This window comes from Heterodontus francisci, chromosome 5, assembly GCF_036365525.1.
Source record: "Heterodontus francisci isolate sHetFra1 chromosome 5, sHetFra1.hap1, whole genome shotgun sequence".
Taxonomy (NCBI): domain Eukaryota; kingdom Metazoa; phylum Chordata; class Chondrichthyes; order Heterodontiformes; family Heterodontidae; genus Heterodontus; species Heterodontus francisci.
Window position 1 is genome coordinate 92,601,810 of NC_090375.1, and position 20,711 is coordinate 92,622,520.

The window sequence follows — 20,711 nt, forward strand, 5'->3', positions numbered from 1 at the left end:
AATTTATGTGCATGGCTGTTATCTGCGAAGAGATTTCAGTATGCAATAACACAAACAATTTATTAGAGTAATGGAATTAGTGTCATTATGGCACAGAAAGAGGCCATTCAACCGATTGAGTCAATGCCAGCTCTCTGTAGAGCAATCCAATCAGTCCTATTCCCCTCCTGTATCCCTGTAGCCCTGAAAGTTTATTTCTCCCAAGCCCATCCAATTTCCTTTTGAAATCACTCATCGTCTCCGCTTCCACCACCCTCCTAGGCAGCACTGGGTCATTACCACTTGCTGCGTAAAATAGTTGTTCCTCTCATCCTTCCTACATCTTTTGCCCAAAGCCTCATCTGTGTCCCCTAGTCCTTGTACCCGTCAGCTAATGGGAACAGCCTTTCTTTGTCTACTTTATCTAAACCTGTTATTATCTTGTACACCTTTATTATATCTCCCCTCAATCTCCTTTACGCCAAGGAGAACAATCCCAGCTTCTCCAACCTAACCTTGTCGCTAAAATTCCTATTCCTGAAACCATTCTGGTACATCTCCTCTGCACTCTCTCAAGGACCCTCACATCCTTACTACAGTGTGGTGACCAAAACTGGATGCAATACTCTAGTTGTGGCCTAACCAGAGCTTTATAAAGGTTCAGCATAACTTCCTTGCTTTGTACTCAATACCTCTATTTATGAAACCCAAGATCCCATATGCTTTGCTAACTACTCTCTCAATATATCCTGCCACCTTCAATGATCTATGCACATGGACCCCCAGGTCCCTCCACCCCGTACACTCTTTAGAACTGTGCCATTTATATTGCATCTCCCTATCCCTTCTGCCAAAATGCATCACCTCACACTTCTCTGTATTAAATTCCATCTGCCACTTGTCTACCCATTCTGCCAGCCTATCTATGTCCTGTTGCAGTCAATTGGTATCATCCTCACTGTCTGCCAGTCTCCAAGGGCTGTGGAAGCTCAGTCATTGAGTATGTTTCATGCAGATTTCTAAATACCAATGACATAAAGGGATATGGGGATAGTGTGGGAAAAAGGCATTGAAGTGGTTGATCAGCCATGATTGTATTGAATGTCGGAGCAGGCTCGATGGGCTGAATGGCCTACTCCTATGTTCCTCCAAGTTTGGTATCATTCGCAAATTGTACAATTTTACTCCAATAGGCTGTGTTTGCTGACAACGCAACCGCTAGGTGGCTCTGCAATGGCACATGCGCAAATGCAGCCTGTGCCACTAAAACGTCACAGTCTGCAATGTCAGGTAGCTGCCAGGACTAAAGATGGCGCTGCTCAAATAATCACATGAAGGCAACCTAAACCCATGGCAGCACACAATGGCCGGGGAGGCAGTGAGCAAGCAGGCCGGGGAGGCAGTGAGTGTGCAGGCCGGGGAGGCAGTGAGCGAGTGGGCCGGGGAGTGGCGGAGTGAGCGAGCAGGGTGGGCGCGGGGGGTGGGGGAGGAAGTGAGTGAGTGAGCGAGCGGGCCAGGGGGTGAATGAGCGGGTGGGGAGTGAACGAGAGGGTGGGGGGTGAGCGAGCGAGCGGTGAGGGGGGGGGCGGTGAGCGAGCAGGCGGGCGGGGGGAAGCGAATGGGCGGGCAGGGTGGAGGGGCGGAGGAGGAGTTCTTCTGCCGCACTCTCCTTGCTTCCCCACCCCCGCTTCCCCACTGCCAGTTTCTGCCTGCATTCCGCGATGACGTCATCAGCGCATGCGCCAACCCATCCTGGCAATGCGGAACACAGCGCATGCGCAGAGAGTAGGAGCCAATCTGCGCCTGTGCGCAGTCTGGTGCTGTCTGATGACGTTAGCTGCCAGCTGCGTTGTCAATAATCACTTTGATTCTGATATCCAAGTTATTTGCTTGAATCAAAAAAAGCAGTGGTCCGAGCACTGAACCTTCAGGAACACCACTGTCTCTGATCCTGCAGTCTGAAAAACAACCATCTATCACAACTCACTGTTTTCTGTCCTTAAGCCAATTTTTTAAAAATCTAATCTGACACTGACCCTCCTACTCCATGAATCTCAATTTTGTTAACCAGTCTTTCATGTCATACTTTATCAAACACTTTCTTAAAATCCATATAGGCAACATCCATTGCTTTCCCTTTATTAGCCTCCTCTGTTATTTCATCAAAAAATTCAATATGATTAGTCAGGCACGATCTGCCTTTTACAATCCATGCTGACTCTCCTTAATTAATTCAAACCTGTTAATTTTTTCCCCTGATTATTGTTTCTAAAACCTTACCCACACTGGTGTTAAACTGACCCGCCTGTAATTACTAGGAATGTCCTTACATTCTTTCTTCAATAAAGGTGTCACATGGGCCAAGTGGCCTCTTTCTGTGCCGTAAACTTTCTATGATTCTATGATTTGCCACTTTCCAATCCTGTGGCAATTCCCCTATATTTAGGGAAGATTGGAAGATTATGGCAAGCCCTTCCGCTATCTCCACCCCCACTTCCTTCGTCAACCTGGGATCCAAGCCGTCTGGACCAGGTGATTTATCAATCCTAAGCATTGCCAGCCTTTCCGGTACATCCATCCAATCAATTTTCACCCCATCCATTACCTCTATAATCTCTGTTTCTGCCGATATTTTGTCAGCATCCTTTTTCTTAATAAACACCGATACAAGGTACTCATTAAGTATTCTAGCCTTGCACTGTGCCTCTAAGCATATATCACCTTCTTTGTCCCTAAAAGGCCCACCCTGCCTCTTACTAACCACTTACTATTTACATGCCAGGAGAAGATTTTTGGGCTCCTTTTGATGTTAATATTCTCCCTCGTATTCTCATATTTGCCAGTCTTATTTTCTTGTTCAATTCCCCTCTCAACTTATTGTATTTGGCCTGGTTCTCACTTGAAGAACTCACTTGACATGTATCATACATCCTCATTATATTCTCTATCTCCCTTGCCATCCTAGGAGCACTGGTTTTGGTTCCCTTACCTTTCCCTCTTGTTGGAATGTACCTAGCCTGGACCTGAAACATCCCCTCCTTAAAGATCATCCATTGTTCCATTACAAATTTTCCTGTCAATCCTTGGTTCCATTTTACCCTGGTTAGATCCCCTCTCATCCCATTGAGAAGTTCTCAATTTAGATGTTCTATTTTAGATTGTTCCTTGCTCTTCTCTATTACCAATCTAAACCTTACGACACAATGTTCACTCTTACTCAAGTGCTCCCCCACAGACACTTGGTCCACTTGGCCCACCTCATTTCCGAGCACCAGGTCCAGCAATACCTCCTTCCTAAATAAAAGCATAAAATGCTGGAAATATCCAGCAGGTTTGGCTGCATCTGGGGTGAGAGAAGTAGAGTTAATGTTTTAAGTCTGTGACCTTTCATCGGAACCTATTTCCAGCATCCGCAGTATTTTGCTTTTATTTTAATACTTCCTTCCTAGTTGGACCGAGAACTGGTTTACTCTTAAAAGCCCTCTGAAATGGCCTAGTCACTCAGTTGTACATACCACTAAAAAATCTAAGAAACGGAATCAAACCAGACAGACCACCTGGCATTGACCTCGGCACCAGAAATGATAATGGCAAACCCAGCCCTGTCGACCCTGCAAAGTCCTCCTTACTAACATCTGGGGGCTTGTGACAAAATTGGGAGAGCTGTCCCACAGACTAGTCAAACAACAGCCTGACATAGTCATACACACAGAATCATACCTTACAGACAATGTCCCAGACATCACCATTACCATCCCTGCGGATGTTCCGTCCCACCGGCAGGACAGACCCAGCAGAGGTGGTGGCACAGTGTTATACAGTCGGGAGGGAGTTGCCCTGGGAATCCTCAACATTGACATTGGACCTCATGACGTGTCATGGCATCAGGTCAAATATGAGCAAGGAAACCCCCTGCTGATTACCATGTAACACCCCCTCTAGGCTGGGGTGAATTAGTACTCCTCCATGTTGAACATGAATTGGAAGCACCACCAAGGGTAGCAAGGGCACAAAATGTACTCTGGGTGGGAGACTTCAATGTCCATCACCAAGAGTGGCTCGGTAGCACCACTGCTGACCGAGCTGGCCAAATCCTAAAGGACACAGCTGATAGACTGGGTCTGCAGCAGGTGGTGAGGGAACCAACAAGAGGGAAAAACCTACTTGAACTCGTCCTCACCAATCTACCTGTCGCAGATGCATCTATCCATGACAGTATTGGTAGTAGTGACCACTGCACAGTCCTTGTGGAGACGAAGTCCCATCTTCACATTGAGGATACCCTCCATCGTGTTGTGTGGCACTACCACTGTGCAAAATGGATAGAATTCGAACAGTTCTAGCAACTCAAAACTGAGCATCCACGAAGCGCTGTGGGCCATCATCAGCAGCAAAAATATATTCACCCAGGATGAGGCTCCATAAATATCCCCATCCTTAACGATGGGGGAGTGCAGCACATCAGTGCAAAAAGACAAAGCTCTTCCATCTTCAGCCAGAAGTGCCAAGTGGATGATCCAACTCGGCCTCCTCCTGAGGGCCCTAGCATCACAGATGCCAGTCTTCAGCCAATCCGATTCACGTGAAATCAAGAAATGGCTGAAGGCACTGGCTACCGCAAAGGCTTTGGGGCCTGCCAACATTCCGGTAATAGTACTGAAGACTAATGCTCTAGAACATGCTGCGCTCCTAGCCAAGCTGTTCCAGTACAGCTACAATATTGGCATCTATCAGTCTATCAGAGATGTACAAGGGAACTTATGTCTGGATGCAGAAGATGTGGACAGGGTTCTTAATGAGTTTTTTGTCTCTGTCTTCACAAAAGAGAGGGATGATGCAGACATTGTGGTTAAAGAGGAAAAGTGAAATATTAGATATGATAAGCATAATGAGAGAGGAAGTACTAGAGGGTCTGACATCCTTGAAAGTGAATAAATTATCAGGGCAGGATGGATTGCATCCCAGGTTGCTAAAGGAAGCCAGGGAGGAGATAGCGGATAGAGGATCATCTTCAAATCTTCACTGGATACGGGCGAGGTACCAGGGGATTGGAGGTCTGCAAACGTTATGCCATTGTTTAAAAAAAGTGCGAGGGATTGACCAAATAATGATAAGCCGGTCAGTCTGACCTCAGTGGTGGATAAATTATTAGAATTAATTCTGAGGGACAGAATAAACTACCACTTAGAAAGGCATGGATTAATCAGGGATAGTCAGCATGGATTTGTTAAGGGAAGGCCATGTCTTACTAATTTGATGGATTTTTTTGAGGAAGTAACAAGGAGGATTGATGAGGGTCGTGCAGTGGATGTGGTCTACCTGGATTTTAGTAAGGCATTTGACAAGGTCCCGCATGGCAGACTGGTCAGTAAAATGAAAGCCCATGGGATACAGAGGAATGTGGCAGATTGGATCCAAAATTGGCTCAGTGACAGGAAACAAAGGGTAGTAGTTGACAAATGTTTTTGCGAACGGAAAGCGGTTTCCAGTGATGTTCCACAGGGCTCAGTGTTGGGTCCATTTCTGTTTGTGGTATATATTAATGATTTGGACTTAAATGTGAGAGGCATGATTGGGAAATTTGCTGATGACACAAAAATTGGCTGTGTAGTTGATAGTGAAGAGGATAGCTGTAGACTCCAGAATGATATCAATGGTTTGGTTGAGTGGGTGGAAAAGTGGCAAATGGAATTCAATCCAGAGAAGTGTGAGGTAATGCATTTGGAGAGGGCAAACAAAGCGAGGGAATACACTATAAACGGGAGGTCTTGAGAGGGGTAGAAGTAGTGAGAGACCTTGGAGTGCATGTCCACAGGTCCCTGAAGGTGGCAGGACAGGTAGATAGAGTGGTGAAGAAAGCATATGGAATGCTTTCCTTTATTGGGCGAGGTATAGAATACAAAAACAGGGATGTAATGCTGGGACTGTATAAAGTGCTGGGTAGGCCACAGCTGGAGTATTGCTTACAGTTCTGGTCACCACATTACAGGAAGGACATAATTGCTCTGGAGAAAGTACAGAGATTTACAAGAATGTTGCCGGGGCTTGAAAGTTGCAGCTATGAGGAAAAATTGGAAGGGCTAAGGTTGTTTTCCTTGGAACAGAGGAGGCTCAGGGGTGAATTAATTGAGGTACACAAAATTTAAGTGTCAGGCCGCCTTCTTGTAGATGATTCAAAACTGCTCTAATCCTCAGGTCATGTTCTTCGACGGATTCCCCATGGACTAAGATGTTGTCCATGTGGCATATTACACTTCTAAGGCCCTGTAGAATGTTCGACGTAGTTCTTTGAAATATTTCCGGTGCAGATGTTATACCAAGTGGTAAAAGATTGAAACAAAATCTGTACGGAGTAATGAAGGTTGTTGATAATCTTGACTTCTCATCCAACGGGACCTGCCAAAAGCCACTATTCGCGCCAGCTTTGTGAACATGGTACTTTTGGATAACTTTGTCAAGCTTTTGTCTACTGAGGACATCGGATGGATTTCTCTGGCTACATCCTCATTAAGTTGAATTAAGTCTACACAAATACGAAGAGTACTGTTAGGTTTAGGAACTGGAACCATTCCAGAGCACCACTCAGTAGGTTTAATGACAGGAGAAATGACTCCCATCCTGGTCATCTCTTCTAGTTGAAGTTGGACTTGCTTCATTAGTTGGTGTGGTATCTTCCTAGGCATGAAAAGGCATGCAGGTTTAGCATCTTTTCACAAAGTAATACTATATTCAGTCTTAAGTCTTCCTAGACCAGTAAATAATTTTGTAAAGTCTTTTGGTAGTGACTCCTGGATTCTTGCTGCTTAACTTCATACACTTTACTTATAAGATTATCCACTTGAAAGAGAAAATTCTTGATTCTGTAGAACATACAGTGTTTCCAATACAAAAACAAGAAATGCTGGATTCACTCAGCAGGTCTGGCAGCATCTGTGGAAAGAGAAGCAGAGTTAACGTTTCGGGTCAGTGACCCTTCTTCGGAACTGACAAATATTAGAAAAGTCACAGATTATAAACAAGTGAGGTGGGGGTTGGGCAAGAGATAACAAAGGAGAAGGTGCAGATTGGACCAGGCCACATAGCTGACCAAAAGGTCACGGAGCAAAGGCAAACAATATGTTAATGGTGTGTTGAAAGACAAAGCATTAGTACAGATTAGGTGTGAATATACTGAATATTGAACATCAGCAAGTGCAAACCTGAAGAAAAACAACCTGAAAAAAACAGTGGGTGAGCAAACTGAACAAACTAAGATGAACTGAAATATATACAAAAAAAGATTGTAAAAAATGTAAAAAGGAATGCCAAAAAAAAAAAAAAGGAAGAAAAAATAACTAAAAATGACTAAAAATGAAAGTAAAGTGGGGGGCTGTCATGCTCTGAAATTATTGAACTCAATGTTCAGACCGGCTGGCTGTAGTGTGCCTAATCGGTAGATGAGATGCTGTTCCTCGAGCTTGCGTTGATGTTCACTGGAACACTGCAGCAATCCCAGGACAGAGATGTGAGCATGAGAGCAGGGGGGAGTGTTGAAATGGCAAGCAACCGGAAGCTCAGGGTCCTGCTTGCGGACTGAGCGGAGATGTTCCGCAAAGCGGTCACCCAGTCTGCGCTTGGTCTCCCCAATGTAGAGGAGACCACACTGTGAGCAGCGAATACAGTATACTACATTGAAAGAAGTACAAGTAAATCGCTGCTTCACCTGAAAGGAGTGTTTGGGGCCTGGGATAGTGAGGAGAGAGGAGGTAAAGGGACAGGTATTACACCTCCTGCGATTGCAAGGGAAGGTGCCCTGGGACGGGGACGAGGTGGTGGGGGTAATGGAGGAGTGGACCAGGGTGTCGCGGAGGGAACGATCCCTTCGGAATGCTGACAGGGGAAGGGAGGGAAAGATGCGACTGGTAGTGGCATCACGCTGGAGGTGGCGAAAATGGCGGAGGATGATCCTTTGGATATGGAGGCTGGTGGGATGAAAAGTGAGGACAAGGGGAACCCTGTCACGGTTCTGGGAGAACCCTCCCTCCCAGAACCGTGACAGGGTTCCCCTTGTCCTCACTTTTCATCCCACCAGCCTCCATATCCAAAGGATCATCCTCCGCCATTTTCGCCACCTCCAGCGTGATGCCACTACCAGTCGCATCTTTCCCTCCCTTCCCCTGTCAGCATTCCGAAGGGATCGTTCCCTCCGCGACACCCTGGTCCACTCCTCCATTACCCCCACCACCTCGTCCCCGTCCCAGGGCACCTTCCCTTGCAATCGCAGGAGGTGTAATACCTGTCCCTTTACCTCCTCTCTCCTCACTATCCCAGGCCCCAAACACTCCTTTCAGGTGAAGCAGCGATTTACTTGTACTTCTTTCAATGTAGTATACTGTATTCGCTGCTCACAGTGTGGTCTCCTCTACATTGGGGAGACCAAGCGCAGACTGGGTGACCGCTTTGCGGAACATCTCCGCTCAGTCCGCAAGCAGGACCCTGAGCTTCCGGTTGCTTGCCATTTCAACACTCCCCCCTGCTCTCATGCTCACATCTCTGTCCTGGGATTGCTGCAGTGTTCCAGTGAACATCAACGCAAGCTCGAGGAACAGCATCTCATCTACCGATTAGGCACACTACAGCCAGCCGGTCTGAACATTGAGTTCAATAATTTCAGAGCATGACAGCCCCCCACTTTACTTTCATTTTTAGTCATTTTTAGTTATTTTTTCTTCCTTTTTTTTTTTTGGCATTCCTTTTTACATTTTTTACAATCTTTTTTTGTATATATTTCAGTTCATCTTAGTTTGTTCAGTTTGCTCACCCACTGTTTTTTTCAGGTTGTTTTTCTTCAGGTTTGCACTTGCTGATGTTCAATATTCAGTATATTCACACCTAATCTGTACTAATGCTTTGTCTTTCAACACACCATTAACATATTGTTTGCCTTTGCTCCGTGACCTTTTGGTCAGCTATGTGGCCTGGTCCAATCTGCACCTTCTCCTTTGTTATCTCTTGCCCAACCCCCACCTCACTTGTTTATAATCTGTGACTTTTCTAATATTTGTCAGTTCCGAAGAAGGGTCACTGACCCGAAACGTTAACTCTGCTTCTCTTTCCACAGATGCTGCCAGACCTGCTGAGTGAATCCAGCATTTCTTGTTTTTGTTTCAGATTTCCAGCATCCGCAGTATTTTGCTTTTATTTTAGTGTTTCCAATATCTGCTTTACCTTGTACTGGAGTGTTGCCTGTAGCTTTCCCTTGATTCTTAGTTCAATTCCACCTGGACTGTGTAACTGAATTTTTGGTGATTGCAGGCAATGTATTGATAACCACGGTTCGTTGTCTTATAAAACTGTTACAGTTGCTCCACTGTCTAGCTTAAAGTTGGCGATATGTCCATTGATATATATATCGGCAGACCAGAATGCATGATTAGGGTCATTGATCTCACCAAGGAAGTTTTCTGATTTCTCTTCTGATGGAGATTGTTCAACTTCATTAATAGCTCTATGCGTGAAGATGTTTTCTTTGGAACCTGTGAAAGTAGGAGTTTGACTTAGGCACATCTTCGCAAAATGGCCAACTTTCTTGCAGTGAAAGCATTCTGCTTAGTTTGCAGGGCACTGTTCGTGCCTGTGGATCTTTTTGGCGCCAAAGTGCTGGCAGGGTTTCATGGCATCTTGCACTTTCCCTCCTAGGTGTACCTTCTTTTCTGGTGCTTCTTTTACAGTCCTGTACTTAAGGAACTGTACAGTTACTGGACGTTTCCTGAACCAAGGTTTTTCTTCACCTCTCAAGATTGTTATATTCTGCTTACAGACCTCTGCTTGTCTCATCAGCTGTATTGCTTCTACTAGGGTGAGGTCTCCCTTAGACTGCAATAAATCTGAAAGGGATTCATCAGCAATATCTACTACAATGCGTTCTCGTATTAATTCTGCCTTTAGGTCTCCACATTCGCATCCTTTAACAAGCCTGTAAAGGTCATTAATAAAAGCATCTGCTGGTTCACCTGGTTTCTGGACCCTTCTGTAGAATTTGGCCCTTTCTAGAATCTTGTTGCTCCTCGGTTGAAATAGCTATCAAAGACTTTTAAAACTTCAAATTTATCTGATGTCTCATTAATGCCTTGTCTTGCAATAACATTGTCTACTATTGCTCCTATGGAATAAAGTAATGTGTTGACTTGTTCTGCTTCAGATTTGCTGGCTAATTTTGAAGCAATTCTGTAGCTCAGAAATCTTTGTCTCCAAAGTGAACAGTTTTGAGTTTGATTTGGTCCTTCCGTGTGTCCAAACCTCTCTGGTAACGTAAATTTAAGATTCATGGCTTTTCTAAGCTTTCGAGGCAGTTTATTTTCTGTTTTAAATTTTTCCCTGCAGCATTGGAAGTTTTCCCACATTTCTCAGCTTGCAGTCACTCACTTTCCCTGGGAATTCTCTCTACTAGACTAAGTATTTATTTCTTAACCGCATCGTTGCAGCATTATTTCAATAATCTCTTCAGTTCCTTCCCCTGGAGTATGGAATATTTGCAATCACTTTTTATTCTCTCTTTTTGTGGTGCCTTGAGGTCACCACGTGTAATGGCGCGTCCTTAGATCCACCCTTGCTAGGGATTGGATTCTCCTGGTGCTGCCTGTCTAGTGTACTGTTAAGAACAATTTTCTACCCTTTTTAAGAGGTGCTCACCAGATCCCCGACCATTGCTTGGTTCTCCGACTCAAAATCTGTGATCGCTGGAGCGAGATTTTTTTCACAGATCACTACTCCTCTGTGATGCAGCCTGAATACTGCTGCAAGCCGAACCCACGACTCTCCATGCCACCGAGCAACTCTGGAGCTACTTGCAGCCTCTTCTCAATTTCTGCAGTTTTGACGTCACTTTTTCCCAGGTCTGACTTTCCAACCTTCTTTTCAAAATTTTCTGGGTGTTGTATGGCAAGAACCACCACTGTTCACCATATTGTATTGTTTGGTAGTCTAGCTAGGAGAGCTTACTGAGTCTTAAGTAAGTTTTAACAATAACTAGTTTATTGCATATTAATGAACTATATACAGCTTTACATAAGTATTTCTAACTCCATTGATGCCATGCTACTTCTTCTTCAAGTCTCTCTCATTTGATCTCTTACATCATCGTAGGGGGAGATATTACTCACACTGTCCCAAACCATAATCCTTTTGAACCCTTATACGACAATGATGACCACATTATTGAAGGGGGGAGGGGTGGTGCCGGTGTAAAGGAAACTATTAACATTGCCAACTAACATGAGGGCCAGGATCAAGTAGCATGTGTGATCAGGAATTGAATGGGGAGGAGATTTATTGGGCAGGTGGTGGGTCTCATGCAAGAGATGAGTTTGAAAAGGGCAAGGGGAGTGCTGTGGAGAATCTAGAAAGTGTTAAGGCATTGGTGCCACTCCAAATGGTCGGCTGGCTGGTGGGGGAGGGGGGTTCTTGCAGAAAGGGGGAGAGTAAAAGTAGGAACAGCAGGGGCAACTATATGGGTGATCTCAAGCTTGGAGACAAAATATGATGGAGGATGTCAACTCTAGTGAAAAAAGACCTAATTTTCAATTCTTTCTTCATAAATGTAACCCCTCATTCCTGGAATGTCCTAGCAGATCTATGTAGCATATTTTTTGCTTTTAAATTTGACCAATAATGGGGTGCCCAAAACTATGCACAGCAGTCCAATAATAACCTATATCAGGTCTTGTACAAGTTTAGAATGACCACCATGCTATTGTATTCTATGCCACAATAAACAAAGCCAAAGGCTTTGTTTGTCTTTTTAATGGCCTTACACACATGCACTGCCATCTTTAATGGCCTGTAAATTTGCACATGTTTGCTCCTCTATGTAATTTTTCAATCTTTATTTAAAATCATAGATTAAATGTCTTTGATACCTACAGTGTCGTCAGTGATCCAATATTTTTTAACGTCCTTTTCCAGTTTGTCCAGACCCAAAACCTGTGCCTGATGACAGTTCTTCTCCAAATAGTACAAGTTCTTCGACGACAGTTGCACAAAACAAGGTGTTGTCTTCTACTCAACAGCATACCAAAAAAGCACTAAAACAGGTAAGCTTAATGTAATTGCAATTTTTACTCCATGTATAATATAGTAGTTTGTAGTTAGTAGTAATTTGTTTTCTTTAGTTTAATTACTTTTTCCTAATTTTCTTGCCATGTGTCAGTCAGTTAGATTTTTAACTAAACCCCTTTCAGATTTTGGACTATTTTCAAGATGTTCCTCCTCCTAGACCGAAGTTGATACATTTCACGCAAAGTACCTTTTAATTTTCTCCCAGCATATTCGGTGAATGTTAGATCTTTTGTTTTAATTTGGCTGGCTGTGTTTTTTCCCATCCAAAATATATGATCCCAAGCTATAATTAAAACACAAAATAAGAATGTAAGATAATTTTATTACATTGGCCAGTTCTGCAGATCTGTATAATTTGTTCTATCACAGAATCTAGCAAACTTATTTAATCTTAGGAAATAGATACCTAACTATAGATAATACAACCAACCACTGACCACCTCCAGGCGCGTATCCATTGTCTCTCGAGATAAGGAGGCCCAAAAGAAAGAAAGAAAGATACCTAACTATAGATAATATACAGAAAATGTAATTTCTCCATAACGATACATGAAAAACAAGTAAAGTTCATTAATTCATCAAATTTCATCAATGTAACATTTCACCGAGATTGTTCAATCCTGGCATGGAAGCATTCCCCAAAATATTGTATGGTTTTCGGATTGTAGAACCAATGTGTTCCACATTTATATATAATAATAATAGTATTTTATATAGTACCTTATCATGTTAAAGCAGAAATTATTTTTGAAGTGCAGTGACTGTTAAGTTAGTAAATGCGCTAGCCATTTTGCACCAACAATGTCCCATCAACAAACAATGCAAAGAATGTCTGTTAATCTACTTTTTAGTATTATTGGTTGAGGTTGAAGACTGAGGAGGGTATTGTGTGTACTCTATGCTGTTCTGCAAGTACTGCCATGGGATCTTTAAGATGGGATCTTTAAGATGAGACCTTGACTTACTATTTTCTGGAACACATCACCTCTCAATACAGTGCTCACTGAGCACTGCATTGGAGTCTCAGGGTAGATTATGAGCTCAAACCTTCAGTATGGGACTGAATCAAGCTGAAACACAAAATTGCGTAATACAATCTTCAATCCTCCTTTCAAGCACATAGTAATTTCATTTGAAAAAAGAGCCGTGTAATCAACGTTCCATAAGAATTCCATGTATTTGTTGTATTCTTGAGAAGGTTCTTGAGGGGTCAAGACAGAATTTATTTAGTTGAAGATAAGAAAAATAAGTGAGCTATTACGGTACTTGGTGTAGTTTATATGTCAGCAAATAGTGGGAAGGAGATAGAGAAGCAGATTTGCAAAGAGATTGCTGAGGTATGCAAGAACTATAGACTTTATCCACCCCAATATTGAATGGGGCAGTGGTTTTCTTAAGGGCAGAGAAGAAGAGGAATTTCTGAAGTGTGTTCAGGAGAATTTTCTTAATTGGTATCTTTCTCTGCCCAACAAGGAAGGAGGTACGACTGGATCTTGACCTGGCGAATGAAATGGGTCAAGTGGAAAATGTCACAGTCGGGGATCATCTTGGGACTAGTGATCATAGTATCATAAGGTTTAGAGTCAGTTAGCCATGGAGAAGGAGCAATTTAGAATAAAAATGCTTCACTTTTAAGGCGGAGGGCTAATTTTAAATGAATTGAGGAGAAATTTGGCCCAGGTAGATTGGAAGCAATGACAGGCAGGCAGAAAGAAATGTCATGGAGTAATAGGTGACCTTTGGAGTTAATAGTAGATACATGTTTAGATAGAGGATCTGGATCGGCGCAGGCTTGGAGGGCCGAAGGGCCTGTTCCTGTGCTGTAATTTTCTTTGTTCTTTGTTCTTTAAGGAGGAGATGGTTTGGCTACAGTTTAGGTACATTTCGACAAGTGGGTAAGGGAGGGCAACCAAAGCCAGAGCTCCCTAGATGATGAAAAATTTGTAGAGTAGGATGCAGGAAAAGCGGGTATATAACAGATATCAGCTTGATAATACAAGGGAGAAGCAGGCTGAATATAAAAAGTACAGAGGACAAGTGAAGAATGAAATAAGAGGGACAATGAGGGAGAGTCCAAGGCTAGATTAGTGACTAACATAAAAGGGAATCCAAAGGTCTTTATTTTTTTTTATTTAGAGATACAGCACTGAAACAGGCCCTTCGGCCCACCGAGTCTGTGCCGACCAACAACCTCCCATTTATACTAACCCTGCAGTAATCCCATGTTCCCTATCACCTACCTACACTAGGGGCAATTTACAATGGCCAATTTACCTATCAACTTGCAAGTCTTTGGCTGTGGGAGGAAACCGGAACACCCGGCGAAAACCCGGTCACAGGGAGAACTTGCAAACTCCGCACAGGCAGTACCCAGAATCGAACCCGGGTCCCTGGAGCTGTGAGGCTGCGGTGCTAACCACTGCGCCACTGTGCCGCTCTTCTATAGGATTATTATCGGTAAAAGGTTTGTCAGAGGAGTAGTGGAGCTGATTAGGGGCCAAAATAAATTGGTGGAGGCAGAAAGCATGGCTGAGATTCTAAATGAGTATTTTGAATCAGAGTTTACCAAGTAAGAGGACTTTGCCAAAGCTATGGTAAACAAGGAGGTTGCCAGGATACTGGATGAGATAAAAATAGTTAAAGAGGGGGAAGAAGAAGGTTGGCTATAATTAAAGTAGATAGGTCACCCAGTTCAGATGGGATGCATCCCAGGATACTGAGGGACATTAGGGTAGAAATTGCAGAGCTGTTGGCCATAATTTTCTAATCCTCCTTAGATACATTGGTGCCGCCAAAGGACTGAGGGTATCGCAAATGTTACCCCCTTGTTTAAAAAAGGGGAGAAGAATAAGCCTGGCAATTACAGGCCAGTCAGTTTAACGTCGGTGGTGGGGAAACTTTTAGAAACAATAATTTGGGAGAAAATTAACAGCCACTTAGAAAAGCATGAACTAATAAAGGAGCGTTGGCATGGATTTGTTAAGGGCAAATCATGTTTGACTAACTTGACTGAGTTTTTGATGAAGTAACAGAGAGGGTAGATGAGGACAATGCAGTTGATACTGTGTGTCTGGATTTTCAAAAAGGTGTTTGATAAACTACTACATGTTAGGCCTATAAGCAAAATTGAAGCCTGTGTGATAAAAGGGGCAGTAGCAGCATGGATACGAAATCATCAAAGGGATATGTGAATAGCTGTTTTTCAAACTGAAGGAAGGTACACAGTGGATTTCCCCAAGGTTCAGTACAAGGCCCACTACTATTTTTGGTGTAAATTAATGACTTGGACTTGGGAGTTATTGTGACAGAGGCTGGAGGAGTGCACTGTCTTTCTCTAGTCCCACTTCTCCATGGGTCACAACATATATTTCAATGTTTTACCCAGTTACCGATAAGGCCACCTATGTCCTCCGGCGCCACACACAGATTGCCACTTTGGTCCCTAATGGGCTCTACTCTTTCCCTGATTATCCTCTTGCCCTTAATATACTTATAAAACGCCTTAGGATTTTCCTTTATCTTGCCCGCCTTGAAGAAATAGGATAATGTATGTTATGTTCCAGATGGCAAACAGTCTGGCATCCGAGTACACGTAGATGGGTCACTGGATTCTTTTCAGAAGCAGTTGGTTCAGATGTTGATAGGAAGTCTTCCAGAAGCTTCTCAGGAGAAATGCTCCTTCAGTTTCTCTATTTCTTACACTAGATTCTCAGGGTTTCTCAAAGAGGTGGAAAATAGTGAGCTGAGTGCTTCTCTCTTAGCAGGCTTACCCCCAATTAACATTCAAAACAGTCCATACCCCAAGTAGAAAGTCAAAAGCTCCTGACCTTTATAAACCGAGACATGTGGCTTTTCTGAAAACATCTTCAATAGTCAGCAAGGCTTCTGATGTTTATTTAGCACTCTTCCAGTAATAGTAATAGGCGGCACAGTGGCGCAGTGGTTAGCACCGCAGCCTCACAGCTCCAGCGACCCGGGATCAATTCTGGGTGCTGCCTGTGTGGAGTTTGAAAGTTCTCCCTGTGTCTGCGTGGGTTTCCTCCGGGTGCTCCGGTTTTCTCTCACATGCCAAAGACTTGCAGGTTGATAGGTAAATTGGCCATTAGAAATTGCCCCTAGTATAGGTAGGTGGTAGGGAAATATAGGGACAGGTGGGGATGTGGTAGGAATATGGAATTAGTGTAGGATTAGTATAAATGGGTGGTTGATGGTCGGCACAGACTCGGTGGGCCGAAGGGCCTGTTTCAGTGCTGTATCTCTAAACTAAACTAAACTAAAAATATCGATGTGTCCTTTCAGTGACCCTTTTGAAAAAAACACATCCATGCAATCTCTTCAGTCTTTCGAATGAACTAATTTCCAACAATCGTTTAACCATGAGTCCGCCAAAAAAATTAAAAAATGGAAACACTTTCATAACAGAGTCCAAGGCACAATTTTGAAATTTGCAGTTGACCCGAAACTTGGAAGTGTAAATACTCAGAAAGATTGTAATAGACTTCAAGAGGGCATAGACATGCTGATGGAATGGGCAGACACAGGGCAGATGAAACTCAATGTAGAAAAGTGATACATTTTGGTCGGAAGAATGAGGAGAGACAATACAAGCTAAATGATACAATTTTAAAGGGGGTACAAGAAGAGAGAGACCTGGGGCTGGTTGTGCACAAATCTTTGAAGTTGGCAAAACAGGTTAACAAAGCAGTAAATAGAGCATATGGGATCCTGGACTTTATAAATAGATGCATAGGGCATGGAACTCGCTGCTTACTAGGGTGGTGGAAGCAGAAACAATCAATGATTTCAAAAGAAAATTGGATGTGCATTTGTAGGAAATAAACTTGCAGGGCTAGGGGGATTGAGCAGGGGAGGGGGACTGACTGGATTGCTCAGCGGAGAGCCGGCATGGACTTGATGGGCTGAATGGCCTCCTTTTGTGCTTACTGTGACTCTGTGGCAGAATTTTAACTGACAAGGGGTTAAAGCTGCGAAAAGTGGTGTTGGGCCGGGAACCTGACATGGTCCCGCTTACTTCCGGTCTTAACCCGGGTGTGTTTGTAGGCAGGCGGGAAACCCCATTGAGCTGTCGGTAAGTAATTAAAATATTTAAATCCCCAATTAACTCAGGAGTTAACCCAGCATTCTGGCTTTACCAGCCAGCAGATGGTTTTCCGAGCTGTGTGGCACTCGCCAGGGTCGACCGGGCGAGAATACAGCGGGGACTGATTATTCAATAAACTGGCATGCTGGAAAGCTTTTAAACAATGAAATTGCAAAGCTTGTGGCCAGCCTGTGTCAAAGGCTTGTGCACACAGGATTTGTTCTAAGACTGATTTCACTGCATTGAAGGTGATTTCCAACTTTTTAGAAGTTATTATGCCTACTTTGGGCTTTGCTCACCTTAATCTCAACTTCCCTGCTGTCAGCCCTCACTGTAGCATGGGAGCAATGTATGCAGCAACAGCATGGACCTCCGAGGAGGCACAACAGAAGCAGCCACACCAACTGCTGCACCAGGAGACACACCAACAGCTGCAGAACAAGTAGCAACAACACCAACCGCAGCTGCCTTTTCCACAGCCACATGCTTCTCCACAGGACAGAGGGATTGGTCACAGAGCTCCAGCTCAGAGGAGGCAATACACCCAGCACGGGGTATACAGACAGAGGATCAGCCTCCTGGATATAACAGAACAACAGTGTTTCAGGAGGCTCAGGCTTTCACAGCAGGTCATGGCAGACATCTGCAGCCTTCTGGAAGAAGACCTTCTTCCAAGTGGGCCAGGTGGACATGCATCGCCAGTGGCCATCTAAGTCATCACAGCTCCTCTCAGGGACCTGTTGGTGACATCTCAGATCACACAATCTGCTGCTGTTATGACCAGGTGAGCAATGTGTCTCGGGGTCTGTTACTATCTTCAGCTAGTCTTATTGTAACAGGGTTTAATTTTAAACACTCCGTATTTTGAGCTCCCCCTTTGTTAATCCTTGTTCACAACTTTCCAATTATAAGGCAAAGAAATGAGCACAAACAGGCTTTCTTTGGTTTAAAGAAGATGAAATTTATTAAACCTCAAACTTAACCTCTAATACGGTTAACACCTACGGATATACGATGCGCCCAAGCTAGCATGCAAATGCAATACACACATGCAAATAGGGACAGAAAAGAGCAGAAGAAAAGATAAGTAGAACAGTTTGAGGCAATCTCTTGTTACTGTGCTTTGAGCTCGCTGTAGTCGTTGATTGAAGAAATGGTCTTGCATTTTGTTGGGGCCCAGCGTTCCTTTTAAACCTTGTTCATGTAGGAAATGTTTTCTCTCTTTGAGTTTACATGTCTTCAATGGTTTCCGGAGCTGGTAAGAGAGGGATGAGGGCAGATAGGAGAGAGGTTTTATGAAACCAAGAACCAGGAGTTTTTTCAATTTGAATCCTTTGTTGGAAGTTCAGATCTCAACAGCCAGCTAGTCATGTGACCACTTCGTCTGTGTATTCGGGAAGCAACAACTGGGTCCCTTTTGTTCCAACACTGCTAGTATTATGCAAATGTCCTTCCAGTCAGGGTTTTGCAATTTTAAGTTTTAATGTTCATGTGGCGAAATAATGTGTGCCTCAGTCTTGGCAGGTGGGGGGTTTGCCTGACAGCTGCCCATAAGTGGATCTCCCAGATCACCAATGCTTTGTTTTCCAAGGCCGCCACTTATGTGAACTTCTGCTGCAGATGGTGCCAGTCCGACACGGAGAGCTGTCAGCTTCTCTGCAGTGACTGAATTCCCATAAGTACAGGGAGTCATTGACTGCACACATGTGGCAATTAAGGCACCTTCAGATCATCCAGGAGTCTTCATCAATCGCAAGGGATTCCACTTTCTTGATATTCAGCTAGTTTGTGTCCACTGGAAGGTTATTATGCATGTCTGCACTAGATATCCAGGGAGCTGCCATGATTCAGTCATGCAGCAGTTACATCTCCCACAGGTTTTCTCTCCTCCACACAGCATCAGCAGCTGGTCAATAGGAGTTAAGGGCTACCCACTGAAGACCTGGCTGATGGCTCCTGTAAGGAACCCTACCAGTGCACCAGAGGAACGATACAAGAGGAGCCACGTGACTGCAAGGACCATAATGGAACAAGCCATTGGGTTGTTGAAGATGCATTTCAGGACTTTGACATGTCTGGAGGTCCCCTTCACTATGCCCCATCATGGGTCTCCAGAATGGTTGTGGTCTGCTGTGCCCTTCACAACATCCTACTGCAGGGAGGAGTGGAGCTGCAGGAAGAGGAAGGTGCAGAATTATCGGCATCCAAGGAGGAGCCAGATGTGGCCATGGTGCCTGCAGCGGCTCACCTGGCTTCCAGAGAAGCCCGCCACCGCCTTCTTGTTCAAGAAGGGGAGTAGAGACAGCCCTGGTAATTATAGACCTATGAGCCTTACTTCGGTTGTGGGTAAAATGTTGGAAAAGGTTATAAGAGACAGGATTTATAATCATCTTGAAAAGAATAAGTTCATTAGAGATAGTCAGCACGGTTTTGTGACGGGTAGGTCGTGCCTCACAAACCTTATTGAGGTTTTCGAGAAGGTGACCAAACAGGTGGATGAGGGTAAAGCAGTGGATGTGGTGTATATGGATTTCAGTAAGGCGTTTGATAAGGTTCCCCACGGTAAGCTATTGCAGAAAATACGGAAGTATGGGGTTGAAGGTGATTTAGAGCTTTGGATCAGAAATTGGCTAGCTGAAAGAAGACAGAGGGTGGTGGTTGATGGCAAATGTTCATCCTGGAGTTTAGTTACTAGTGGTGTACCGCAAGGATCTGTTTTGGGGCCACTGCTGTTTGTCATTTTTATAAATGACCTGGAAGAGGGTGTAGAAGGGTGGGTTAGTAAATTTGCAGATGACACTAAGGTCGGTGGAGTTGTGGATAGTGCCAAAGGATGTTGTAGGGTACAGAGGGACATAGATAGGCTGCAGAGCTGGGCTGAGAGATGGCAAATGGAGTTTAATGCGGAAAAGTGTGAGGTGATTCACTTTGGAAGGAGTAACAGGAATGCAGAGTACTGGGCTAATGGGAAGATTCTTGGTAGTGTAGATGAACAGAGAGATCTTGGTGTCCAGGTGCATAAATCCCTGAAGGTTGCTAACCAGGTTAATAGGGCTGTTAAGAAGGCACATGGTGTGTTAGCTTTTATTAGTAGGGGGATCGAGTTTCGGAGCCACGAGGTCATGCTACAGCTGTACAAAACTCTGGTGAGACCGCACCTGGAGTATTGCGTGCAGTTCTGGTCACCGCATTATAGGAAGGATGTGGAAGCTATGGAAAGGGTGCAGAGGCGATTTACTAGGATGTTGCCTGGTATGGAGGGAAGGTCTTACGAGGAAAGGCTGAGGGACTTGAGGTTGTTTTCGTTGGAGAGAAGGAGGAGGAGAGGTGACTTAATGGAGACATATAAGATAATCAGAGGGTTAGATAGGGTGGATAGTGAGCGTCTTTTTCCTCGGATGGTGATGGCAAACACGAGGGGACATAGCTTCAAGTTGAGGGGTGATAGATATAGGACAAATGTGAGAGGTAGTTTCTTTACTCAGAGAGTAGTAAGGGCGTGGAACGCCCTGCCTGCAGCAGTAGTAGATTCGCC

General features: G+C 44.1%; 1 protein-coding gene across 1 annotated transcript in view; it reads left to right on the forward strand.

Moving 5' to 3' along the window:
• LOC137369570 (putative Polycomb group protein ASXL3) overlaps window positions 1-20,711 on the forward strand; it is a 412,154-nt gene that overhangs the window by 86,765 nt on the left and 304,678 nt on the right. The window contains exon 5 of the mRNA XM_068030859.1: window positions 11,923-12,050. Within this exon, the coding sequence (XP_067886960.1) occupies window positions 11,923-12,050 (128 nt within the window). The remainder of the gene's footprint in view (window positions 1-11,922; window positions 12,051-20,711) is intronic.